The sequence below is a fragment of the Sinocyclocheilus rhinocerous genome, unplaced genomic scaffold (genome assembly GCF_001515625.1).
Source record: "Sinocyclocheilus rhinocerous isolate Xijiao unplaced genomic scaffold, SAMN03320098_v1.1 scaffold1534, whole genome shotgun sequence".
NCBI lineage: Eukaryota > Metazoa > Chordata > Actinopteri > Cypriniformes > Cyprinidae > Sinocyclocheilus > Sinocyclocheilus rhinocerous.
Genome location: NW_015638992.1, coordinates 237,636 through 259,783, shown reverse-complemented (window position 1 = coordinate 259,783; position 22,148 = coordinate 237,636). Strand labels below are relative to the sequence as shown.

The 22,148-nt window shown below is 35.7% G+C and overlaps 1 protein-coding gene across 1 annotated transcript; it reads left to right on the top strand.

Annotated features, from left to right (window-relative positions):
* The first annotated feature begins 4,556 nt into the window (after positions 1–4,556).
* Positions 4,557–16,274, top strand: LOC107750926 (NAD-dependent protein deacetylase sirtuin-6-like). Its single transcript, XM_016566506.1, has 6 exons — positions 4,557–4,597; positions 5,728–5,787; positions 7,082–7,177; positions 8,371–8,451; positions 12,941–13,064; positions 15,459–16,274. Exons 1-6 carry the CDS (start codon positions 4,557–4,559, stop codon positions 15,894–15,896), a joined length of 840 nt encoding a protein of 279 aa, XP_016421992.1. The 3' UTR covers positions 15,897–16,274.
* The last annotated feature ends 5,874 nt before the right edge of the window (positions 16,275–22,148 follow it).

Here is a 22,148-nt window from a genome sequence, read left to right as displayed (position 1 = left end):
CAGGAAGTGTGAACACAAAACAGAATTTACTCGCAATGTAGAGGATTGGACTGCTTGCGTTATCGTATTATTGATCTACATGCCTTCAGCTAGTTGGGAGCCTATTGTCTCCAAATATCTGATTGAAATGATTTCTTAAGTACTAATCAGTAGCGGATTTATGTAACTTAGATGGTGCAGCTGACACATTATACATTGTTTATTTTGCGGTATATTCTGTACTCATATTTCAGGAAGAGCATCCGCATTACATTAGCAACTATGAAAGAATAAGAAACTACTTTAAGAACCATTAAGATGTTTTGCATTGGGACATTTTCATCCCCAGTTAAACATTTGGGAGCAACAGTTCTCATTGTCATTATGTGTATGGATTTTTGCTTGATTGTTTTTTTAGTAATTTTCATTAATCACAATGATTATTCTCATTATACTCGCAGGTAGGGCTGCACGATAAATCGCATGCGATATTTAACGCGCATCTTATCAGTAAAGCCGGTTCTGTAATCAGCGGTAAATCTCCATCACGTGCGTGCTTTCACATCGAGCAGCATTAACTACACAGAGCTGTTGTTCACAGACGAGCTGCGGAAAACCACGTTCATATTCGCGCGATTTTTTGCGCAGCTCGTCAGTGAACAACAGCTCTGTGTAGTTAATGCTGCTCAATGTGAAAGCACACAGGTGATGGAGATTTACCGCTGATTACAGAACCGGCTTTCTGACAAGATGCGCGTTAAAATATCGCATGCGATTTATCGTGCAGCCCTACTCGCAGGTTATCCTAACCAGACACAATTGTATTTTACATATTAACAATTAACTTGAGCAGTTCATTTATACTTGATTGATTGATTGATTGATTGATTTAATGCAATAATGAGGATATTTTTTGTCATTACAGTAACGGGAATTCAGGGGGATTTATCAGAATTAAATATAATCTAAAAAAATCTTAATGTTTCTAAAATAACAATAATTTTGTATGCAGAATATTTATTTATTTGTATTTATTTGTTGTTTTTTTCTTCCTATAGAGATTTGGGATGAAATATGGCAGATGTTTTACATTCAAAACATTTTATTTCATTTTGTTTTTCATATATAATATATTATTTTCTATTTATTGTTATATATTCCATATATCATATATATATTTGCATACATTTATTTCAGTTATTTGTTATTTTAGTACATCCAGTTAAAGTAAATATAAAATCAAAAATTTAGCCTTGGCAACTAGCTTAATTAAAATATGTTTAATTTTTTCATATTTATTATTTCAGTTAAAGGTTGTTGTTTTTTTTCCTCAGGTTTTTTATGGTTTTAGTTTGAGTTATTTATAATAACCCTGAGTACTGCAGTCTCATTCTCAAGTTCAAGATAAGAGCATGTGTGTGTGTGTTTGCAGTGCTTTTCCACACTGCTGAGCTGACCTCATTTCACTTTGGTTTACTTTAAGATTTGTGTTTGATGTACACATTTTTAATGTTCCATGAATTTCAGTGGCGATTTCATTGGATTCACCTTCTGCTAGTTTGTCATTGTAATTGCTTAAAACCGTGCACAGGGGGTTTAATTTTAAAGGGTGCTGGTGTCACGTTGAGTGACGCCTGTTACATTTATTCTCCTTCTTTCACCCAGCTGGTTTTCCTTTCTTCCCCTCGTTGTCATTCTGTCGGCTCATCTGACTCGTTATCAGAAGAAACGTGTGTGATGCGATGGGCAGCTGCATATTTTTCCTCCTGTGTTCTCTCATGTGAAATTTTCATAAGAACACCTGTCTGTCAAATCTTGATTTGACAGATTATTTTCAGAGGTGAGGCTTCTGTAGGTGCAAATAGGCACTCAGTCTGACTGTTAAGAGCACATATAACGCTAAAGCAATCCTTCACCTAAAAATGGTAATTCTTTCACCATTTACTCACCTTCATGTCATCTGAACCAAATTAGATTTTTTTTGTGGAATGCAAAAGGTGTTTGGTTCCCAAAGGACACTGCTACTGATGAAAGGCATCATTTGAATGCATGCACTGTCATAGCATCTGCCATTTGCAGAAACGTTAGATGCATTTATAGCAAGCGTGTACCATTATGTCCACTACTGTTCAAGAGTTTGAGCTCGTAAGCTTTTTAAAAATGTTTTTCTTTTATAGAAGTCTCTTACGCTTACAAAGTCTACATTTATTTGATCAAAAATACAGTAAATCTGTAACATTGTGAAATATTATTATTACAATTTAAAATAAGTACTACCAAAAAGAACAGCATTTATATGAAATAGAATATTTTTTGTAACACTTTAAAAGACTTTACTGTCACTTTTGATCATTTTAATGCACCCTTGGTTAATAAAAGTATGAATTTCTTTCGGGGAAAAAATAACTAACCCTAAACATTTGAGAGGATAGTATGGATTCAGAATGTTTGCAAGAAATAAAATGCATAAAAATAATCAATGCATGTTTTATACGGTGTCTTTCACTAAACAGAAATACAATTAAATTATTGAAAACTTTAACGAATGAAAACTTTAATGAATGGTCTGGCACGATGTGAGGGTGAGTGTAGAACTTGTGTTTATAGTTCAACTATTGTTTTAATATTCACACAGACACAAACTCACTCTGGTCTTGCTTCAAGGTAACAGGTTGACACATTTTCATGGTGGAATGTTTTAACATTCTGCAGGCATATTCATCTAAACAGCAGTGCACTAGAATCTCCTTTCAATTTCCCACATTGCACAGCTTGTTGGTGTGCTATATGCAGTATTTCATAAGTGAAGAGCTTACTTGGGACATACGTAGACGGCGTGCCCACGGACTGTTTACTGACCGCCTGCGTATTGCACACAAAAAATGTCAAGAGCTTTCTCAAACGTTGAGCTCCAATCTGATTGCTTGGCTTGACGCAATTTCCGAAAGTCAGAGTGCACAGGTTTATATCAGTGCACCGGGAAACAAACTCATCGGTTTGCTTCGGGAAGAACTAAACACATAATTTGTTCAAGTTTTTGACATTGAATCTTTGAAAGTCAGTCAAAAGTTTCATTTGAGACACTTAGTGAGCAAGCAGACCTTTGTTTTCATCCCATTTCAGATTTACACGCCTCCAAACGTCACATTAAGGAAAAGCTAACTGTGTTTGACGGTTAACGTGTCAGTCAGGCGCCCTCTTTCTGTCTAAGCGGGTGATTCTTGGCCAGAATAAGCTGCTGTGTGTACAAGACTTTGATCAGTAGTAGCCTAAAGTCTGGATAGGACTTATTTAGGGGTTTATGTAGTACTTGTAAGAGCTTTTCCAAGTTTAGTAAGAATAGAAAACTTTTGATAAGTCGGGCAGGGAAAGCCGCTGCATGTGTGTAACTAGGAAAGCATGAAAAAGCAAACCGGATTTCAGCAGAATTGGCTGTTGTGTGTGTATGTGTGTCTGTTGATACAAATCCCCAAGTGCACAAGACCAAGATTTCTGCCCGTTTAAGTGAACTTTTGAGTTGTCCCTCTTAGTAACTGCATCCGCAGTTATAAGAAAGCGTAGTGACCTCCTGCTGTTCTCCGTGATAACTAACACCCTGTCTTTGTCATCCGAGATTTCCAGCAGCTCAGCAGTGCTCCCTGAATCACAGAGGGAGAGGAGGATCAGACAGGAGACAAAGGCTTGTGGGAATGGAGAGTCATTTTGTTCTTTCCTCCTGAAGTTCACTAGTTTCTTGCTACAAAAATAGTTTTATATCATCATTTTCAAACCTAAAGCAACACAAGCATGCACTGTAATTCTGGAATAATTTGCATCTATGCATTTCATGTTCATTTTTATCCAAATTGTCATGCATTGCATTTTAAAGGGGTCATATGATGCGATTTGACCTACAATAATGTACAGTATTTGAAAAATAATGTGTTTTTTGAACATTAAAGCATGTCAACATATTCTGTTACACCAAATACACAAAATAATGATCTTTAAAATAGCATCATATGACCCCTTTAAAGTATGCATTTTATCATTTCATTTGACTGGGAATCAAACCTATGACAGTGATGTTTCTAACACCATGCCCTATGTTTAGTATATATACAGACTATTGTTCAAAAGCTTGGGGTTGGTAAGATTTTTTAAATATAAGAAGTCTCTTCTGCTCACCAAGGTTGCATTTATTTGTTCAAAAATACATAAATTGTAATATTGTCAAATATTATTACAATTTAAAAAAGCTGTTTTCTATTTAAATTTATATTAAAATATAATTTATTCCTGTGATGCAAAGCTGAATTTTCAGCATCATTACTCCAGTCTTCAGTGTCACATGAATTTAGGCCTGGGTGATAAAACGGTATCGATACTTATCGACGGTATACCTTCTTCGATATCAATAGAAAAATTGTTTGATATAGCGCACGATATAGGCATGTACTATGAGTGACGCAGACAGCACACACAAACATGAACACATGCTGAAATGAGTGCTGTGCCTGCCTGTGATGAGGAGATTGTGAATAAAGAATGAATATTAGTTTAATTTAAAATAAACATTTGAATGTTAGGTGTGCATCATGAACGTAGACGGCCTTCACCTGCGCTCCGGCTTCCCCAGGTAATGATGGATATTACACACCAGTCTGATTGGCTGGCTTCATGCCGTTCCCACGTCTCTCGTACCGTTTCGATTAAAGTTCTGACCTCTGTCCTGCGTGTGATGTCAGATGTGTCATGTTGATTAGCTCTTTTAATTTTCTCTTCCCACAAATGAATGCTATCAGCATGTTTTGTTCTAGGCAAATGACTTGAAGCTGTTAATGTTGAATTTAGCATATTGACATGATGAATTGCGCATTTTATTCAGGCAGACGTAATTAAAAGCCCTCAGTCATAATCTTGTATTGTATTGTTTTGTTATTTGTCAGGCTTATTATCGTTAAATAAAATCGTCAGCATAACCAACGTGACCACCTGCTTGCACAGGGAGCGTGCCTGCCGTTGGAAGTTACCTAGCTGGGAACTATTTTCAGGCACTGTGTAATATCATTGCAAATCTCTTGCAATGAATTGCAAATTTCATAAACATAGTATATGAAAAATACTAAAATAACTGATTTGAAAATAAACTAGGCCTAATGGAAATGACAAAACTAGAAATGACAAAAACACAAATTACTAAAAATGTAATCAAATATACAAATAAAAACGAATCCAATAATAATAATAATAAAAATTATAATAGTATAAGAATAATACTGAAATAACACTGATTTGTATATGAACTAATCGAAATGTCATAACTAAAAGAAATGTCAACACAAAAATTATTACAATTTTCATTAAAATTAAAATTGAAAATATAAAAATAAAAACAAAGTCAGTACTAAAACTAATTAAAGTACTAAAATAACTAAAACTTAATAAAAAATAATAAAAAATAAAAACAACTAACAGAAATGACAGAAACACACAAATTACTAAAACTTTAATTAAAAAGAAAACTGAAAATATAAAAATAAAAACTAATTAAAAATATTAATTAAACTCTAATAGTATATCAATTATACTAACATTGATTTGAACTGATATAAACAACCCACAGTCATTTGCATGTATCCGACAGAATTGTGTCATCATTTTCTCATCCTTTCTTTAATTGCTTCTTTTTCTCTCATTTTTGATTTTGATTCATTACTCATTCTTCTGTTCTTATTGGGTTTGTTTACTTCTCTCTGCATCTGCTAGGGATCGATTGTCAGAGCTGCACGGGAACATGTTTGTTGAAGAATGTGAGAAGTGCGGCAAGTATGTAATCGTTCTCTGAACGTGGTAGTGAAGTCTGTCTGCACACGTCAAGAGCAAGAATAACCACATCTTCTGATGCAGTTTAACTAGTACAAGACATTCAGGACTGTTTTAAACTTGTTGCTTTGTTACTGGTTGCCAAGGGTAGATAATGATGTAAAAAGACAGACTTTAAATGATTTATTTGACAAGCAAGCTACAGTGGTGGACACTACCTTCAGTCTAACTTAAGTTTGTTTCAGCAAAGTTTCAAATAACTTAAAAAAAGCACATAAATCTAATTTGTAGGTGAAGTATGTAATTTTGTATGTTAAATATGTTGTCCTAGTTTAAAGCAAAATTCTAGATTTGTTACAAGTTAAGCTCAGTCAAAAGCATTTGTGGTTCATTACCACAAACATTATTTCCATTTGTCCCTGCTTTAAAAAAAGAAATCAATTAATTAATTAATAATGATAATGTTAATAATAATAATAAGCAAAAAATATTCCAGTGGACATTAATGGGGCCAGTCTGTAAAGATTAAAATGCTTTGTTTCCTCATCAAAGCAGATTTGGAGAAATGTACTGTATCATTACATCACTTGCTCACCAATGGATCCTCTGCAGTGAATGGGTGCCGTCAGAATCAGAGTCCAAACAGCTGATAAAGACTAATAATCCACAAGTAATCCACACCACTTGTGGTTTGTGATGTTTTTATCAGCTGTTTGGACTCTCATTCTGACGGCACCCATTCACTGCAGAGGATCCATTGGTGAGCAAGTGATGCAATGCTACATTTCTCCAAATCTGTTCCCATGAAGAAACAAACTCATCTACATCTTGGATTGTGTTGACTGAAATATTCCTCTAATCTTCAAAGATTTTATAAACTGTAAGACATTTTGTAGGTTGACTTAGCGCTGTTTGAAAACTTTCAAAACATTGCTGTTTATTTGTCAAATTCTGATTTAAAATCGATCCCACACAAAATATAATCCCACCAGTTTTGGGTGGAAACATAGGTAAATAAAGAAAACAAAATCTATTTACAGAAAAGTCTTTGATGAATTTACAGTCTCCAAAAACATTTATTCAGGTTTATTTTTCTAGTGCACACTGCATGTTTGACATTCAACATGTGCAGTATTGATTGTGTATGTGCATCATAGCTCTGTGTCTAACAGATAAAGCCTGTGAGAATGCTGAGCTATTGATCACTCACACAAATCTCTATGGAAAGAGGCAGTGGGTCATGTGCAGGTACTGCCACTGTCACAGCGATAAGCACTTGTGCCCTGGGCTGTTTCAGGCAATATGTTCGGGACACTGTAATTGGAGTGATGGGTCTGAAGCCAACCGGACGCTACTGCGATGTCACGCGCTCAAGAGGACTCCGATCTTGCAGGTGATTGCACCTTTTTAGAGGAATGGACCATAACAGGTCCATCATGATTTTCCGTGATGGTGGGAGCCAGAAATTCATGCCCCGCACACAATTTATTAGGGAATTTATTATTTATTATATGTCTATAGTAAAAAATATATACATGTAGTGTCACATCTCTCTACCCAAGCTCTAACAACACGCTACCGCTCAAAAGTTTGGCATCCATCCGTAAGATTTTTGTTTGTTTGTTTTTAAAGACGTCTCTTCTGCTCAACAAGGTGGCATTTATTTGATAAGCAGTAACGTGAAATATTATTACAATTTTAAATAACAGTTTTCTATTGTAATGTATTTAAAAATGCAATGTATTCCTGTGATGCAAAGCTGAATTTGCTGCTCAAAAAAAAAAATTTTCTGATTATTATCAGTGTTGAAAACAGTTGTTAGACAAATAAAAAGGCATTTTTTTCAGCGGCTAATGTTGGATGACGGACATTAGTAGAGCTGTTAGAAGCCTGCTAGTGTCTGTATGTGCTGAGGGCCCTCAGGAGCCCTAGTGGTCAGCTCACACTGTTTGCGTCGAGGGACCTGCTCATTTGTCATTGGCAGTCTCAGGCTGTGCTTCCTATGGCTTTAATGGCCCCTGGCAGTCTGAGGCCCCAGGGTACCGGCCCCTTCGCTTCATAATCCAGCCCTGAGCGTCCTCTGACATTGCAGCAGGCAAGTGTTACGTCTTCAGAAACTGGATTCACAAAAATCTTAAAATTCCAAGAAGTCCGGTGTACGGGTGCTCTCATATGTGCAGAATGCTTATGACATAAGATTATGTCATACTTATGGGCTAAAATTAAAAACAAACTCCCTATTTGACAAATTTTTGTGGAGTTTGACTAATTTATTTATTTAAATTTTTTTATGGTTTTAGGTTTAGTTAATGATAATAGCCCTGGTAATCACAAACGACTGTAAGTCACTAGTCAAAACAGGTAATTGATATTGACATTGATGCGCTGGTTTCTTAAGTTCACATGCTGCCTCACGGAAACAGTACAACAAGATGAAACTCACAAAGACCTCTGTCTGACGTATCTATACATAAAACATTATAAAAATAGCAAGCACACACCCTGCGCTTACGCCCCCTCAGATTTCTGTGCCTGTCATGAGCTGTTCTGTCTCATCACCTTGTGTGTGTTTGTGTTTCTCTGCAGAGGGAAGCTGATCAGCACTATATTGGACTGGGAGGACTCACTGCCTGACAGAGACCTGAGCAGAGCTGACGAAGCATGTCGGTAAGGAAGAGAAATATCCTGAGAATTAGAAGGTGTGCTCAACAATACAGCGAGAAGGCCATTATATAGGGAATCAAGAATTGTGTTCGTTAAAAACGGGGCAAGTAGCAATTACAGGTCTAAAATAAGATTAGTGATTGACCGGTGAATTAAGGAAACGCAATTCAAAGGCAATTACTAACTTTACTATTCCTTTTATGTATAACTTTTGACTAGTTGATTGCTGGGGTATTACAGTTAAATAGAATAAAACCATTATTATAAAATTTTTTTGATTACTTGAAATAAAATGCACATTAACACCAAAATAAAATAATATATATATAGAAATATTTTTTTTTTAATGTAAAATTTGAAAATTGGTTCAAAACGTAAAATATTAAAAGTTACATTGATATCAAAATGGATAATTCTTTTTTTACTGTGTTTATTATAAATGATTTATCCATGCATCATTATTCGTTTTAGCAAACAACAATCTAGTTCCTGACACATCTAAAAAAAAAATGTCATTCAAGAAACTGTTTTACTCTGATCATGTCACAGCAGGAAGTACAGAGCAGTAAATCATGATTTTAGGTTAAGATATTGCAAAACTACGATGAATTATTGACATAATTTATACATATGTGCTTCTGTAGCCAAACTGCAACTGTATATTCCAGCAATGATAGATTATAGACTTCATATCCGTACATCAGATTGATCTCACTTCCTGTACAACGCTGTTGACCATCAAGCTTGTTGATGTGTTGCATGCAGATGGTTTAGTTTATCAAAACTCTTTTAATTACTTCTAACTGCTTCAGTTTCAGGTCAAATTAATAGATAGGAGTGCTCAGTCTTGATCATTGTATCAACAGCACCAGATCCAGCTTAATCATATTACAGCGAATGTACTGCAGTCTCACAAGACTCAGCACAGAGACACACACGCATACAAAACATCCCGCAACACCTGCTGCACGTCTGACCTGCGACTGTCCTCTGGGCTTCCACATGCTTTCAAAATCCACTGGAAAGCTTGAAAGAAAAGAAATGTGACCTTGGAAGTAGAAAGCGCTTGAATGTGGGTTTTTTCTGTCTTTATTGTAATGCACAACAGTTACAATTTGAGTCCCTCCAGTGATTTTATTGAATATAATATGTTTGATTATTTGTTTAGCCTGTCAGGAGTTCAGTTTAGGACACAGTACTACAAAGCTGCATGTGTCTTTCTGTAATATAACTGTTTCCTAGTTTACATTGAACATTGGAATGTGTGTTATTAACGGAATAGTTCACCCAAAAATTTAAATGTACTCGCCCTCAGGCCATCCAAGATGGTGATGAGTTTGTTTCTTCATCATAACAGATTTGGAGAAATTAAGCATTACATCACTTGCTCACCAATGGATCCTCTGCAGTGAATGGGTGCCGTCTGAATGAGTCCAAACAGCTGATAAAAACAATCCGTCCATAATAACGCTTACTCCAGCAAAAAATATGTATTTATTTAGAACCCTTTTGGCTTGTAAACGGTTCTTGATCTGTGCATATTGCTCTCCTGATTCAGACGAGAAAACTTTTTTCACTGGCGAAAGCGATATTATGGATAGAAGCAACAGTTTGAATTTAAAGACGTCTTAAAGGTGCAGTAAGCCATTTCTGAGAAACTCTGTTGATATTTGAAATCACCAAAACAAACACGCCTCTATTTAAAAGGATCACACCCCTATTTTGATAGCTCCGCCCCCAAATTCACAAACATGCTGTGCAACACAGGCACCTCCCCCATCACGGGTGGACACGCCCCTTATTGCTGATTGGCTACAAGTGTGTTTTGGTGCTCAGTCCGATCCACTTCCAACAGTGTTTCAGAACAGAAATCGCTTACTGCTCCTTTAATGATGGATTTGTTTCTTACAAACATGCAGCTTTCACAACAAGACATTAGTTGATTGACTGGATTACTTGTGGATTATTGTGATGTTTTTATCAGCTGTTTGGACTCTGATTCTGACGGCACCCATTCACTGCAGAGGATCCATTGGTGAGAAAGTGCATAATGCTAATTTTTTTCAGCTTCATTCATTGGCTATGAAACTTTTTTTTCCTGCGAAATTCATTTAAAGGTGACAGCAGCTTTACAGATATGTCTTTTAAATGTGTTTTAGGTAAAAGCTTGTCTGAGCATGTAGGTTTCACAGTGGACGCACGGCACACTGAGATTGATAACGTGATGCCGATGAGTTTCCCACGACCACATGAGATTCGAAAACCAATCAAGCACCTACGAGCTCCTGATCAGACTTTCAGAGAAGATTCGTGTTTCTCACTTTTGCTGTGTTTCACTCTTTCAATTTTCTCTCACAGTCTGAGGTCACTTGTGGTTTCTTTATAAGAAAGGTTGTAGATGTTTCTTGCCTGCTGCAGTCACTCACTACATCTGGATTTTGGATGTTGTGGTGAAAGGAAGGTTCAGCTAATCCCTTTTAGTCATGCATTTAGAAAGCTGTTCTTCGTCCAGGTCTTAGCAGTTCATGGGGAATTAATGGAGCTTTTAGTGAACCAATTTTCATTATGTTGTGTACAGGATAATTATCTCCTTACGTATAATTAATTAAACATAAGTATTGTTCTTTTGAAGAGTGTACTTTATTGTTAATGATGTTCAGCTAAAAAGAGACTTCAGACAAGCTTAGAAACGGTGATGGAAAAAAGACAGAGCTTTTGAGCTATTACAGCTGAACTCATACAGTTCATTTCAGGTCTGTGAATGTCTTACAGCCTTTTCTCCAGCACTGTTGCAAGTTGCTATTCTGTGTTGTTTTCTGCAATGTCAGGATAGCAAACAGTTCAACACTTGTGAATGGGAAAAAAAAAAAGGTCAACTAGCCACCCAACAACTGACTAGTCAACCATTTTGACCCATTCTGCTCATTTTAGCATTTTCTATATAGATTTTATTTCAAATGACCAAGCCATTAATTAAATTAATTAATTTATTATTATTATTATTATTGTACATAACAAAAAAGCAGTCTTTTATTAATTTAAGATTATTACAATGTGTGTATTTTATTTGTGTAATTATGTTGTTAGGGTTAGGTTATATTTTCATTTAAAGTAGTGCTGTCAAACGATTAATCGCAATTAATCGCATACAAAATAAAAGTTTTTGTTTACATAATATATGTGTGTGTTTTGTGTATATTTATTATGTATATATAAATACACACACATGCATGTATATATTTAAGAAAAATATGTTAAGTTTATACATTTAAAATATTTAGATATAATATCAATTATATTAATATGAATATATACATGGAAATATTTTCAAAATATATACTGTATGTGTGTGTATTTATATATACATAATAAATATACACAAAACACACACATGTATTATGTAAATAAAAACGTTTATTTTGGATGTGATTAATCGCGATTAATCATTTAACAGCACTAATTTAAAGTAATGTCTTTTGTTGTGTGTTTTGTTGTGTGTGTGTGTGTGTGTGTGTGTGTGTAAATATACACAAAACACACACATGTATTATGTAAATAAAAACGTTTATTTTGGATGTGATTAATCGCGATTAATCATTTAACAGCACTAATTTAAAGTAATGTCTTTTGTTGTGTGTTTTGTTGTGTGTGTGTGTGTGTGTGTGTGTGTATATATACACTGTATTTATTTGATTTAAAATGCCATAAAAGCAGCAGTGTTGTTATTTTACTATTAAAAATGTTTATTAAAATAAATCTGAAATATAAATATGACTTTAATATTGTTTTAATTACTAAAATTGCTAAAACTGAAACAAAAATAAAGCAGGATAGAGATTGTATAAAAACCACATTAAAAAAATTACTCAAATTTAAACTAAAATGAAAATACAAAAATAAAAGCGAATTCAATATATTAACAAATTATATGGTAGTAGATAATGCTAAAATAACACTGAAAAGCTGTACAAAAAATATTACATGAGACACATTGTTCTGAATTGTTGCTACAATTATCATATGCCATTATTTATTTTTTATTTTTTTGTTGTAGAATTGATTTTTCTTTTGCCTTTGGGGTGAAGTGTGACTGAGATATGTTCTTGACAGGTTTTGCATAATAATGATACAGATTTGCATCAACAAAGGAACCATGTGATGATGAATGGAATCACAATGAAACTGGATCGGAACAGCAGGATATTTGTGATGAATGGTTTATTCGCTGTATAATGAGCACCTGAAGGTTTTAGAGTCATGAATAAAGCCTTTTATTGGTCCTAATGAAGCAGGAACAGACCGTTAAAAAGACACTCGCACTCACAGAGCTTGAATGCAGAAGCTGACCAGACTGTAGCTTGATATTTATGTGTGCATTATGACTGTAGGTGAACAAACTGAGGCCAAGACTCATGTGAACGGCACCTATTCACTGATTCTGAGAAAAGAACAACAGACCCCAGCAGCTGATGCTCCATGTCTCTTTTCACAGGCGAGCTGACTTGGCCTTGACGCTGGGAACATCTCTTCAAATTAAACCTAGTGGAGATCTGCCTCTTCTAACCAAACGCACCGGAGGGAAGCTGGTTATAGTCAACCTTCAGCCTACCAAACATGTACGTCTCACCAACACGCACTCCTTTATGGAAACAGTACCTCAAAACAGACATGAAAAAATTCATTTCATTTCAATTCAAATTTAATTAAAATTAATACTTTTTCAGCGTTAAATTGCTCAAAAGTGACATTATGAAGCAGCACAGCTATTTTCAACATTGATGATAATCAGAAATGTTTCTTGAGCAGCAAATCAGCATATTAGAATGATTTCTGAAGGATCATGTGACACTGAAAATTCAGCTTTGATCACAGGAATAAATTACATTTTAAAATATATTGCAATAGAAAACAATTATTTTAAATTGTAATAATATTTCATATATTTTTTTACTGTATTTCAGGTCAAATAAATGTAGCTTCGGTGAGCATAAGAGACATGACATGCAGACAAAAATATATTTATCGTAACCACAAATTAGGAATGTTCCATAACATTCTGTCATCATTTCCTCACCCATTTACAGTTGTTCCAAACCTGCATGAATTTCTTTCTTCAGTTGAACACAAAAGAAGATATTTTGAATAATGTAAGTGACTAAAATGTTTCTGGCCACATTGTTCTAATTTGTTCCCTTGTACTAATTTGTTCCCTAATTGAAACAAGGGAACAAATTAGTACAACGTGGCCATAATGTACTAAAATGAGGGAACAAATTAGTGCAACGTTGTCATAATTTCCTAAAATGAGGGAACAAATTAGCACAACATGGTCACGATTTACTAAAACCAATGAACAAATTAAGTTACAAAGGAATTAACCAAGCAGTTGCTGGTCCCCATTGACATAGTATGAAAATACAATGGAAGTCGATGGGGACTAGCAGCACACTAGTGTCTTTCTCTTAGTCCTGACCCACATGAAAATACACATGCTTATGCAAACACAAGCAGCAGTTTAAAATCTGTCAGCACGTGCGCTGTGAGATTAGCGTCCTTCAAAAGCACAGCTGCACTAAACCCCGTCTGACTATTCGTGCTTATTATTAAAACAATTTTGATTAAAGGGGTCATATGATGCTATTTTAAAGTTCCGGAAGGCCAAATAAAGTGCTTTTGCTTTCGCACTGAATCACACAGCGTCTCCCTGACATGGCTGCATCAACACTACTGCTGTTCCTGAAACCACGCCTTCTTTCTTTGCGTGCACATTTGGGCGGCATTATGCTAATATTTCCACATAGTGATGTAGATATGTGGGGGCGTGTTAGAACGAGCCGTTTTAGGTAGGCGTGGCTTTATGCACCAAGAGCTTGTAACACTCCAAAGAGAAAGGAAAACTTGAAATCGCATCATATGACCCCTTTAAGAAGCTTTGCAGCTTCATCAAAGAGTCGGCTGGATTTTCTCTTAAGCTCGTATCGTTAGTCTGTCGTTTCCTTTCTGATCTCATCATGTGGCTGGAATGTGTTTTAATGGATTAATCCTATTAATTTTTAGACGTGTTGTTATATGCCCATGTTAGAGTCATGTTTCATCTGAAGGTTATTTTTGCCGCTTTACCTCATTGCTTCTACTTCCTGTCAACATCTCAGTTCCCAAATTGGATTAATTTTTTTCTAAATCTAGTTTGAAATTCAAAGCCTGACACACATGCAACATGAGTTATTCCACGTGTCAGATTTTTGAAGGGGGAGTTTATGGTATTATAGCAGCTTAATGTGTAAAGAAATAGAATTTGGCATTTCTTGCGCTGTTCCATTATGTCGGTCGGTAAGCTGACTCTGCTGTGATTGATTAAAGTGTGCATTTATTCAAAGTAAATTAGTATTTCACACCGATGGACTAAAGAATGAAAAAAACAAATAGATATGTAGGTGTGTAATTTTCAAGGAAAATGTTTGGGGTTAGTAAGATTTTTAATGTTTTTTATTGTTTTTGTTGAAGTCTCTTCTGTTCACCAAGGCTGCATTGTTTTGAATAAAAATACAGTAAAAACGGTAATCTTGTGAAATATTTTTACAATTTAAAATAGCTGTTTATTATGTGAATATGTTGTAAAATGTAATTGATTGCTGTTATCAAAGCTGAATTTTAAACATCATTACTCAAAAAACATTAAAAGAGAAAGGAAAAATTGAAATCGCATCGTATGACCCCTTTAAAAAATAAAAAAAAATCCTAAAAATGAAAACATTCACTTTTTTTATACAACCTGTGTGATTTTCTCCTGTAGAATGCAAAAAGTAATAAAAAGCACAATAAACATATAATAGTTGTCAAGTAGCAGTCGTGCGTCTGAAGTCACACAATAGCTGTGTGATGGATTTCAGTGAATAACAGCTTAAATTGTCATCCACAGAAAGCTTTTGTATTAGTTCATATTCATTTTTGTTTTTGCTTTAAAATCTCTCAGGTTGTTTTTACTTAACAGTGCTACTTGGTTTTTGTAGGACAAACACGCCCACCTGCGTATCCGCGGCTATGTAGACGAGGTCATGGGTCAGCTGATGAAGCTGCTGGGATTGGAGGTTCCAGAGTGGGCGGGGCCAATGCTGTGTGAAAGCTCAGGTGGAGACCAGGACATCCTCCCATTCGGAGCCTGGAAAAAGGAAGTGAAGATCGAGCTGAAAATAGAGGAAAATAAACACGCCGTCCCAAAAAAACGAAAGAAGAAAGAGCAGGATGGCGAGATAAACTGCAAGAAAGATGTTAAAGTAGAAGAAGAGGTAAAGGAGGCAACGTTTAGTGACTCTCAACCAATCAAAACGCAGACGTCGTCCTGTGAGGCGCATCCTTTAAACGGCTCCTCCCACAATCCTTCAAGTTCTTCTGCCGTGAATGAAACGGACGCAGAACCACAGACAGACACTGAACAGCCCTCTTCCTAGAGCCCTATCACAATCAGAGAGAAACTGAATCACAAATCTCAGGAAGTGTGGTCACTATATGCCCTGTGTTTACATCATCATGAGGAAAACCTGGGCTCAGGCCTGTTAGATGAAGTGAGTTGATGAAGCGATGCCATTGAGCCGTGAGTGTGTACCATTACAGCTAGTTAGTGGATAAATTAGGTGGATATTTTTTCTGTTTGTCAGCTAATCTGTGCAGTTTTTGTGGATGGAGGTTTTGGTGAATCATGGTTTTGTACTGTAAAATAAACATAACATGATATTTTCTACCCTCAAATAAATCAGGTTAGTAAAAACAAGGTTCACTGCACAAAACATATCTGTCATAGTTGACCCTAAAATCAAAACATTTTATTATTTTTATAATAGACTGTATAACAAATACTACAAATGTTTTTTTATATGGGAAATTTGCTTAATTGTCATTCCACATTGAAAAAAAACATGACTTATTGGTCTTAACAATATACGTCTTTATGCAGTATTTTTTCAATGTTTTGTTTTATTTGGGGGTGAAATATGACCCAGGCAAGCTTTGTGAGGTTCAACTTTTTCCGTTCAGTGAGATGATAGAGGAGGTCGTGTGCAAATAGCCTTCTAAGGGAGCAAAATGAAACCCCTTTAGTTATTTGTACATAAAAGCACCAAATGTAAACATATTTGGAACGCTCTGAATAGGTAGCAAGTCTACAAGTTATACAAATGACTAACAATTTATTACACACACAGGCCTATATTTAATTGAAAAAATATATATATATATATATATATATATATATAATTTTTGAGAAATTATATATATATATATATATATATATATATATAGGGAGAATTAAATATAGGCCTGTGTGTGTAATAAATTGTTAGTCATTTGTATAACTTGTAGACTTGCTACCTATTCAGAGCGTTCCAAATATGTTTACATTTGGTGCTTTTATGTACAAATAACTAAAGGGGTTTCATTTTGCTCCCTTAGAAGGCTATTTGCACACGACCTCCTCTATCATCTCACTGAACGGAGCAATGCAGAAAATATCACCGCAGCAAAGCAATGAATTCTCCAGACGAGCCTTTGAAACTGCCGAGGAGGGTATTGGAGTCGGACGGTGACCGCCACGGCTGATGAGTGGGGACAGTACAAGTCAAGCATACATCAGCTGCCGCAGAGATTATTAACACGTCCCCGAGGCGCCATCAAGACTGTTTTGACCGGCCTCTAGTGATCCAGCCACTTCTGAGAGAAAAACTGAAAGCTCTCTCTAACCCTCTCGTGTCTTTGGCTGATCAAAAACCACTCATGCAGAAATTCCGAATAAAACAGCAGAGGCACGGGGAAAGCTGGATAAACACGGAGCTCGTGTTCTGATCGCTCCGGGGACCAGAGCTGTTCCGGTGAAGTCAGCAGACGCTTCTCTTATGATCAAAGATGAATGAAAGCCGGACTGAGAGCTCCTAGAACAAAGTCCTGGTATGGGCTGCGCCGGCCTGGATTCCTTCCAGAACTCCCGTTCGCTGCATGAACCCTTGAAAGTCTGCAGAGATTCTTTCGACAGCACAGAGCCTTTAGTCAACAGTAGCTCTGACAAAATCCCTACAGAGACCTTGAAAAGGGGCATATGCTGTCTTAGAAGAAGCCTCATCTAGTTTATCCGCTATTGTCTAAGCGAGTAGACATCACAACAGCCACATCATCAAAATCGTGATTGTCAACAGATGGATTTTGTGTATGCTGGCCGGTTTCTGCTGTGCTGCAGGAAGCAAATTATTATAGTTCATACTGAGTTATATTTCATACTGAAGCACGAATTTGTTTTGGAAGTGGATGATGGAGTGGTTTAATGCTTGAGGCTCAGAAAAGGCTGCTTGATCTGGATGATATGAAATGCACCGCAAAACTCTCTTCCTCAGTATTTTTGTCCGTTTCCAGTAGCTAAACATTCTTAAAGGAAAAGTTCACCCAAATGAAAGGAATATAGGAAATGGGACATAGGAAAGTTTCTTCATCGGAACAGATTTGGAGAAATGTAGCATTACATCAATTGCTCACTAACAGATCCTCGTCAGTGAATGGGTGCCGTCAGAATGAGAGTCCAAACAGCTGATAAAAACATCACAATAATCCACAAGTAACCCATGCCCACCACTCCAGTCCATCAGTTAATGTCTTGTGAAGCCAAAAGCTGCATGTTTGTAAGAAACAAATACATCATTAAAACGTTTTTACTTCAAACCATTAAAACACCACCTTAAAAATCTCTTTTGCAGAATCTTGTACAGTGTGCCAGAAAATGACACTGTAGAAATTGCTTTAATGGAAGGCAACTGTTCTCTGAATTGCCATGCTGCAGCTCAGCTGCTGTTGAACAGTCAGAGAGCTTGGATCATTTTCCAATCATTCCTGGCCCCCACATCCAGCACATCTCAGTTTGGACATCTCCGCTCCCCTCCGGGCTGTTCAAGCGTTCTGTACCCTCCACAGCATACTAACACCTTCCTGCTTTGCTACCCAAGAACCTTGTCAAGAGCTCTCGTGGCCATCAGCAGAAAACTCTATATGACTTCTGCTTCTCAAACCTGCTCCCTCAAATTGGGATGAGAATTCAAGTCTCTGTTCTTGTGAAATCTGTGTACTTCAATTGGTTGAAGACACAAGACTTTGCTTGCTTTTATTCATTTATGTTGTTTTGCAGTTTTATTTGTATGCAAATACTTGCGTCAGTCAAAGTGCATTAAAAAATGTTAAAATCTCCATATTATAACCTAAATTAACACCTACATGGCATTTATCTTAACTGATTCAGTAGTCTTTAACCTCATAAAGCATCATATTTGATACATGAATTTATAAGAATTCTAAATTATCAACATGATGTAAACTTTGCTGGGGGAAAAAACTGTAATACACAATATTGTATGCATTTTATGTCTGTTTTACTGGTATAAGGATCACATTGATTTACATTACAAGCTTTTACCAAAATCGCATATTGTAAGGTTTTATTATTGTTATTATTATTATTATTTTATATACTAATATTAGTATATACTAATATTACTAAATTTGCGCTTTACGGGGTTACATTTGTAAACAGGAAGTAGTCCTGAACATTAGTGAAAACTTTTATTTTGCCTCACGTAAACGTCAACGGCAATAATTAAAACTTCCGTACAATTACAAATAAATAATAATGAAAAATAATCACTTATTTAAAAGAGTAAATTAATTATTCAGAACTATAAATGTAATAACAAATACACAGGCCGGAAAATAGCTATATTATTTCATCTATATATTTATATTTATATAAAATACCATATTCTTATTATAGAAAACATACATTAATTTTTTTTTTTTTATTACTAGGCGTGGCTGGGTTGTTGCGCTTTACGGGGTTACATTTGTAAACAGGAAGTAGTCCTGAACATTAGTGAAAACTTTTATTTTGCCTCACGTAAACGTCAACGGCAATAATTAAAACTTCCGTACAATTACAAATAAATAATAATGAAAAATAATCACTTATTTAAAAGAGTAAATTAATTATTCAGAACTATAAATGTAATAACAAATACACAGGCCGGAAAATAGCTATATTATTTCATCTATATATTTATATTTATATAAAATACCATATTCTTATTATAGAAAACATACATTAATTTTTTTTTTTTATTACTAGGCGTGGCTGGGTTGGTTCGTGAAGCCTTTCGGCGGCGGCGTGACGCACACTGAACGCTGCAGCGGGGCAGGTGAACCGTTTAAATGGATTTCGTGAAGAAAACAAGCTGCTAACTACTCGGCTCGGCTTTCGCATAATGCTCTCTCTCTTTTTAAAATGTCAACAAGTTTAAGTGTCAACATCATCACATCTAAAGGACATAAGTCTGTCAGGTAAAATATGAGTCCATTTATCACTGACTCTACCATTACTGATCACAGGCCTCATATTTAGTTGATATGTGCACGGGGCTACTGTATGTTTTAGCTAAATTTAGCGGTAAATATAATGTTGCTTCCATCACTGAAAATCGGAATTTGCAACATTTCGGCGAAATTAACGGTATAAAGTCTATTGTCTGTGAATATTTTAAATTCAGTCATTTAAAATTATAATAAAAATACAATAATTTAACCCCTCCTGTTGTGGTAAAAAAAAAAAAAAAGCTGGGTAACGTTACCGTTTTTGTGTTGGGGTCAAAACTGATGCACAATTGTTTCCATACAATTGGTCAAAAATCAGCACTATGAAAAAAAAATCCCCTTAAGATTCATGTAATAACCAAACAGAAAACCTCTATCATAGCTCTCAGTCAGAGACCAAAAACTGACTACATGACTACTTGTGACTATTTGTACACCAATTTATTGCTATCTCCTCTGCCTTTTTGTTGTGTCTGCCTCTCCAACCATTGTGAGGGAAAAATGGGTTTCTCACACTTCTTTTCAGAAGTGCAGCAGTCTAATTGAGATACTAAAAACAACCTTTGACCTTTATTTCACTTTCATTTCAATTTGCATGGAAACCAATAAGGATCAACGGAGGGGCCAATTTGACCCTAACATTAAAAAAAAACTGTACAGCCTTTCCAAAACACATTTATGTGTTGAAACTTTGCATGTATAGGCCTATTCATAACCATAAATGAGAAATGTTCACAAAATTTCAAGATCTTGTAACACTCCAAAGAGAAAGGAAAAATTGAAATCGCATCATATGACCCCTTTAACCATTATTTTGAGCAATTTGAAAATCGAGCTGTCCCCAACACAACTGGAGGGTTCAATTAATTTACTAATTAAAATATTTTAACTAACTCAATACATTTAATATTATTTATTTAGTATAATATTATGTATTTATATTAATTTATACAAATATATATAATATACCCATTGTGCCCATTTATACCCAAAACCTCAGATTTGCATGACTGAAGTGTCGTCTGTATTTGATGTTGCACCCCTGCTGAGTGTGTAGGGAACAGTGAACGTCACAATCACATTGCAGCACTCGTGGAGATGTGCACTGAAGTGATAAACATTCACTCTAGAACAAATGAAATGCAGTCTTTGAGTCAAAGCATAGCATTCCACTAATGAGCTGATTAGATCAGAGAAACACATCAAATGTGCATAAAAGTGGCCTCCAGGAGCGGCATCAGAAACACTGTGGCACACTACAAAATAAATAATCTGGAAATATAACAACAACACAGGCTTCAGCAAAGCACATCAGACGCCTCCTGGCATATCCCATGATCCCTGACTCGGATGCAGTCACAGTCATTTGCCCTCAGCGATAGCAAGACTCCGAATACCTTAAACCAATTTGGAAACCACATCACTTTCGTTGTCGCCAAGATGCCGTGAGCCATAATTGTGGCCTTATCTCACAGCGAAACACCCTTTCTCTGCGTCACCGGGACTCTCTCCCTCTGACACGCGGCCCCCCCGGACAATTCAAACTTAATTGAAAAGGTTCACTGCAATTTGCAAATAGATGGCAGAGCAAAAAAAAACAAAGCAACTGGTAAAAATACGAGAACAGTCTCTTGGGCTTTTTTTCAAATGAATGACCTCTTCAGCAGAAGGGGTCTCTGTAGGGACTTTCATGCTTTCCCGTCTGGTAGGTGTTTGCGCAAATGCTTACAATGCAATTCTGGTTGTAGAAAATGAGATTGCGAGTTGGGCTCCAAAATACATAGGAACATTGATTACGGTGATACCGTGTTTTTTTTAGACTGATAACCACTTGGCAACTGCTAGTGAGTTTTGTATAGTATTTTCTTTACTCTTTAGTAAACTGTCTAAAAAGGGTAATATTTTATGTATTTGAGGTCTGAGATGTGGGAACAGTGAAGAGAGAGGGCAAACATTTTTCATTTTAGGTCAGCATTGCCATCTAATCAGCCAATATTGTCTTAAATAGCCTGCATAGCACTTCATCTTTTATAACATGGGATTTTGACCAAATATATTCAATCTTGATTTTTGTAAAATGTTGCAACAAGATGTTAATATTTCTTTTTTTTGTGAAAAATTACAGTTTTAAGGTATACAATACTATATACTATACAAGGTGATAAAAAATATTCTTAAAAATACCTTAAAGTAACTACAAATGAGCATGTAAAACAAATATCTTTAAAGGGGTCATATGATGCGATTTCAATTTTTCCTTTCTCTTTGGAGTGTTACAAGCTCTTGGTGCATAAAGAAGATCTGTAAAG

Bases quoted from the DNA above. Each gene is read 5' to 3' on its own strand.
- LOC107750926 (XM_016566506.1), top strand. From the start codon at position 4,557: ATGAACGTAGACGGCCTTCACCTGCGCTCCGGCTTCCCCAG. The intron at 5,788-7,081 runs GTATGTAATCGT...GGGCTGTTTCAG, and splicing joins GAATGTGAGAAGTGCGGCAA to GCAATATGTTCGGGACACTG. The intron at 7,178-8,370 runs GTGATTGCACCT...GTTTCTCTGCAG, and splicing joins AGAGGACTCCGATCTTGCAG to AGGGAAGCTGATCAGCACTA.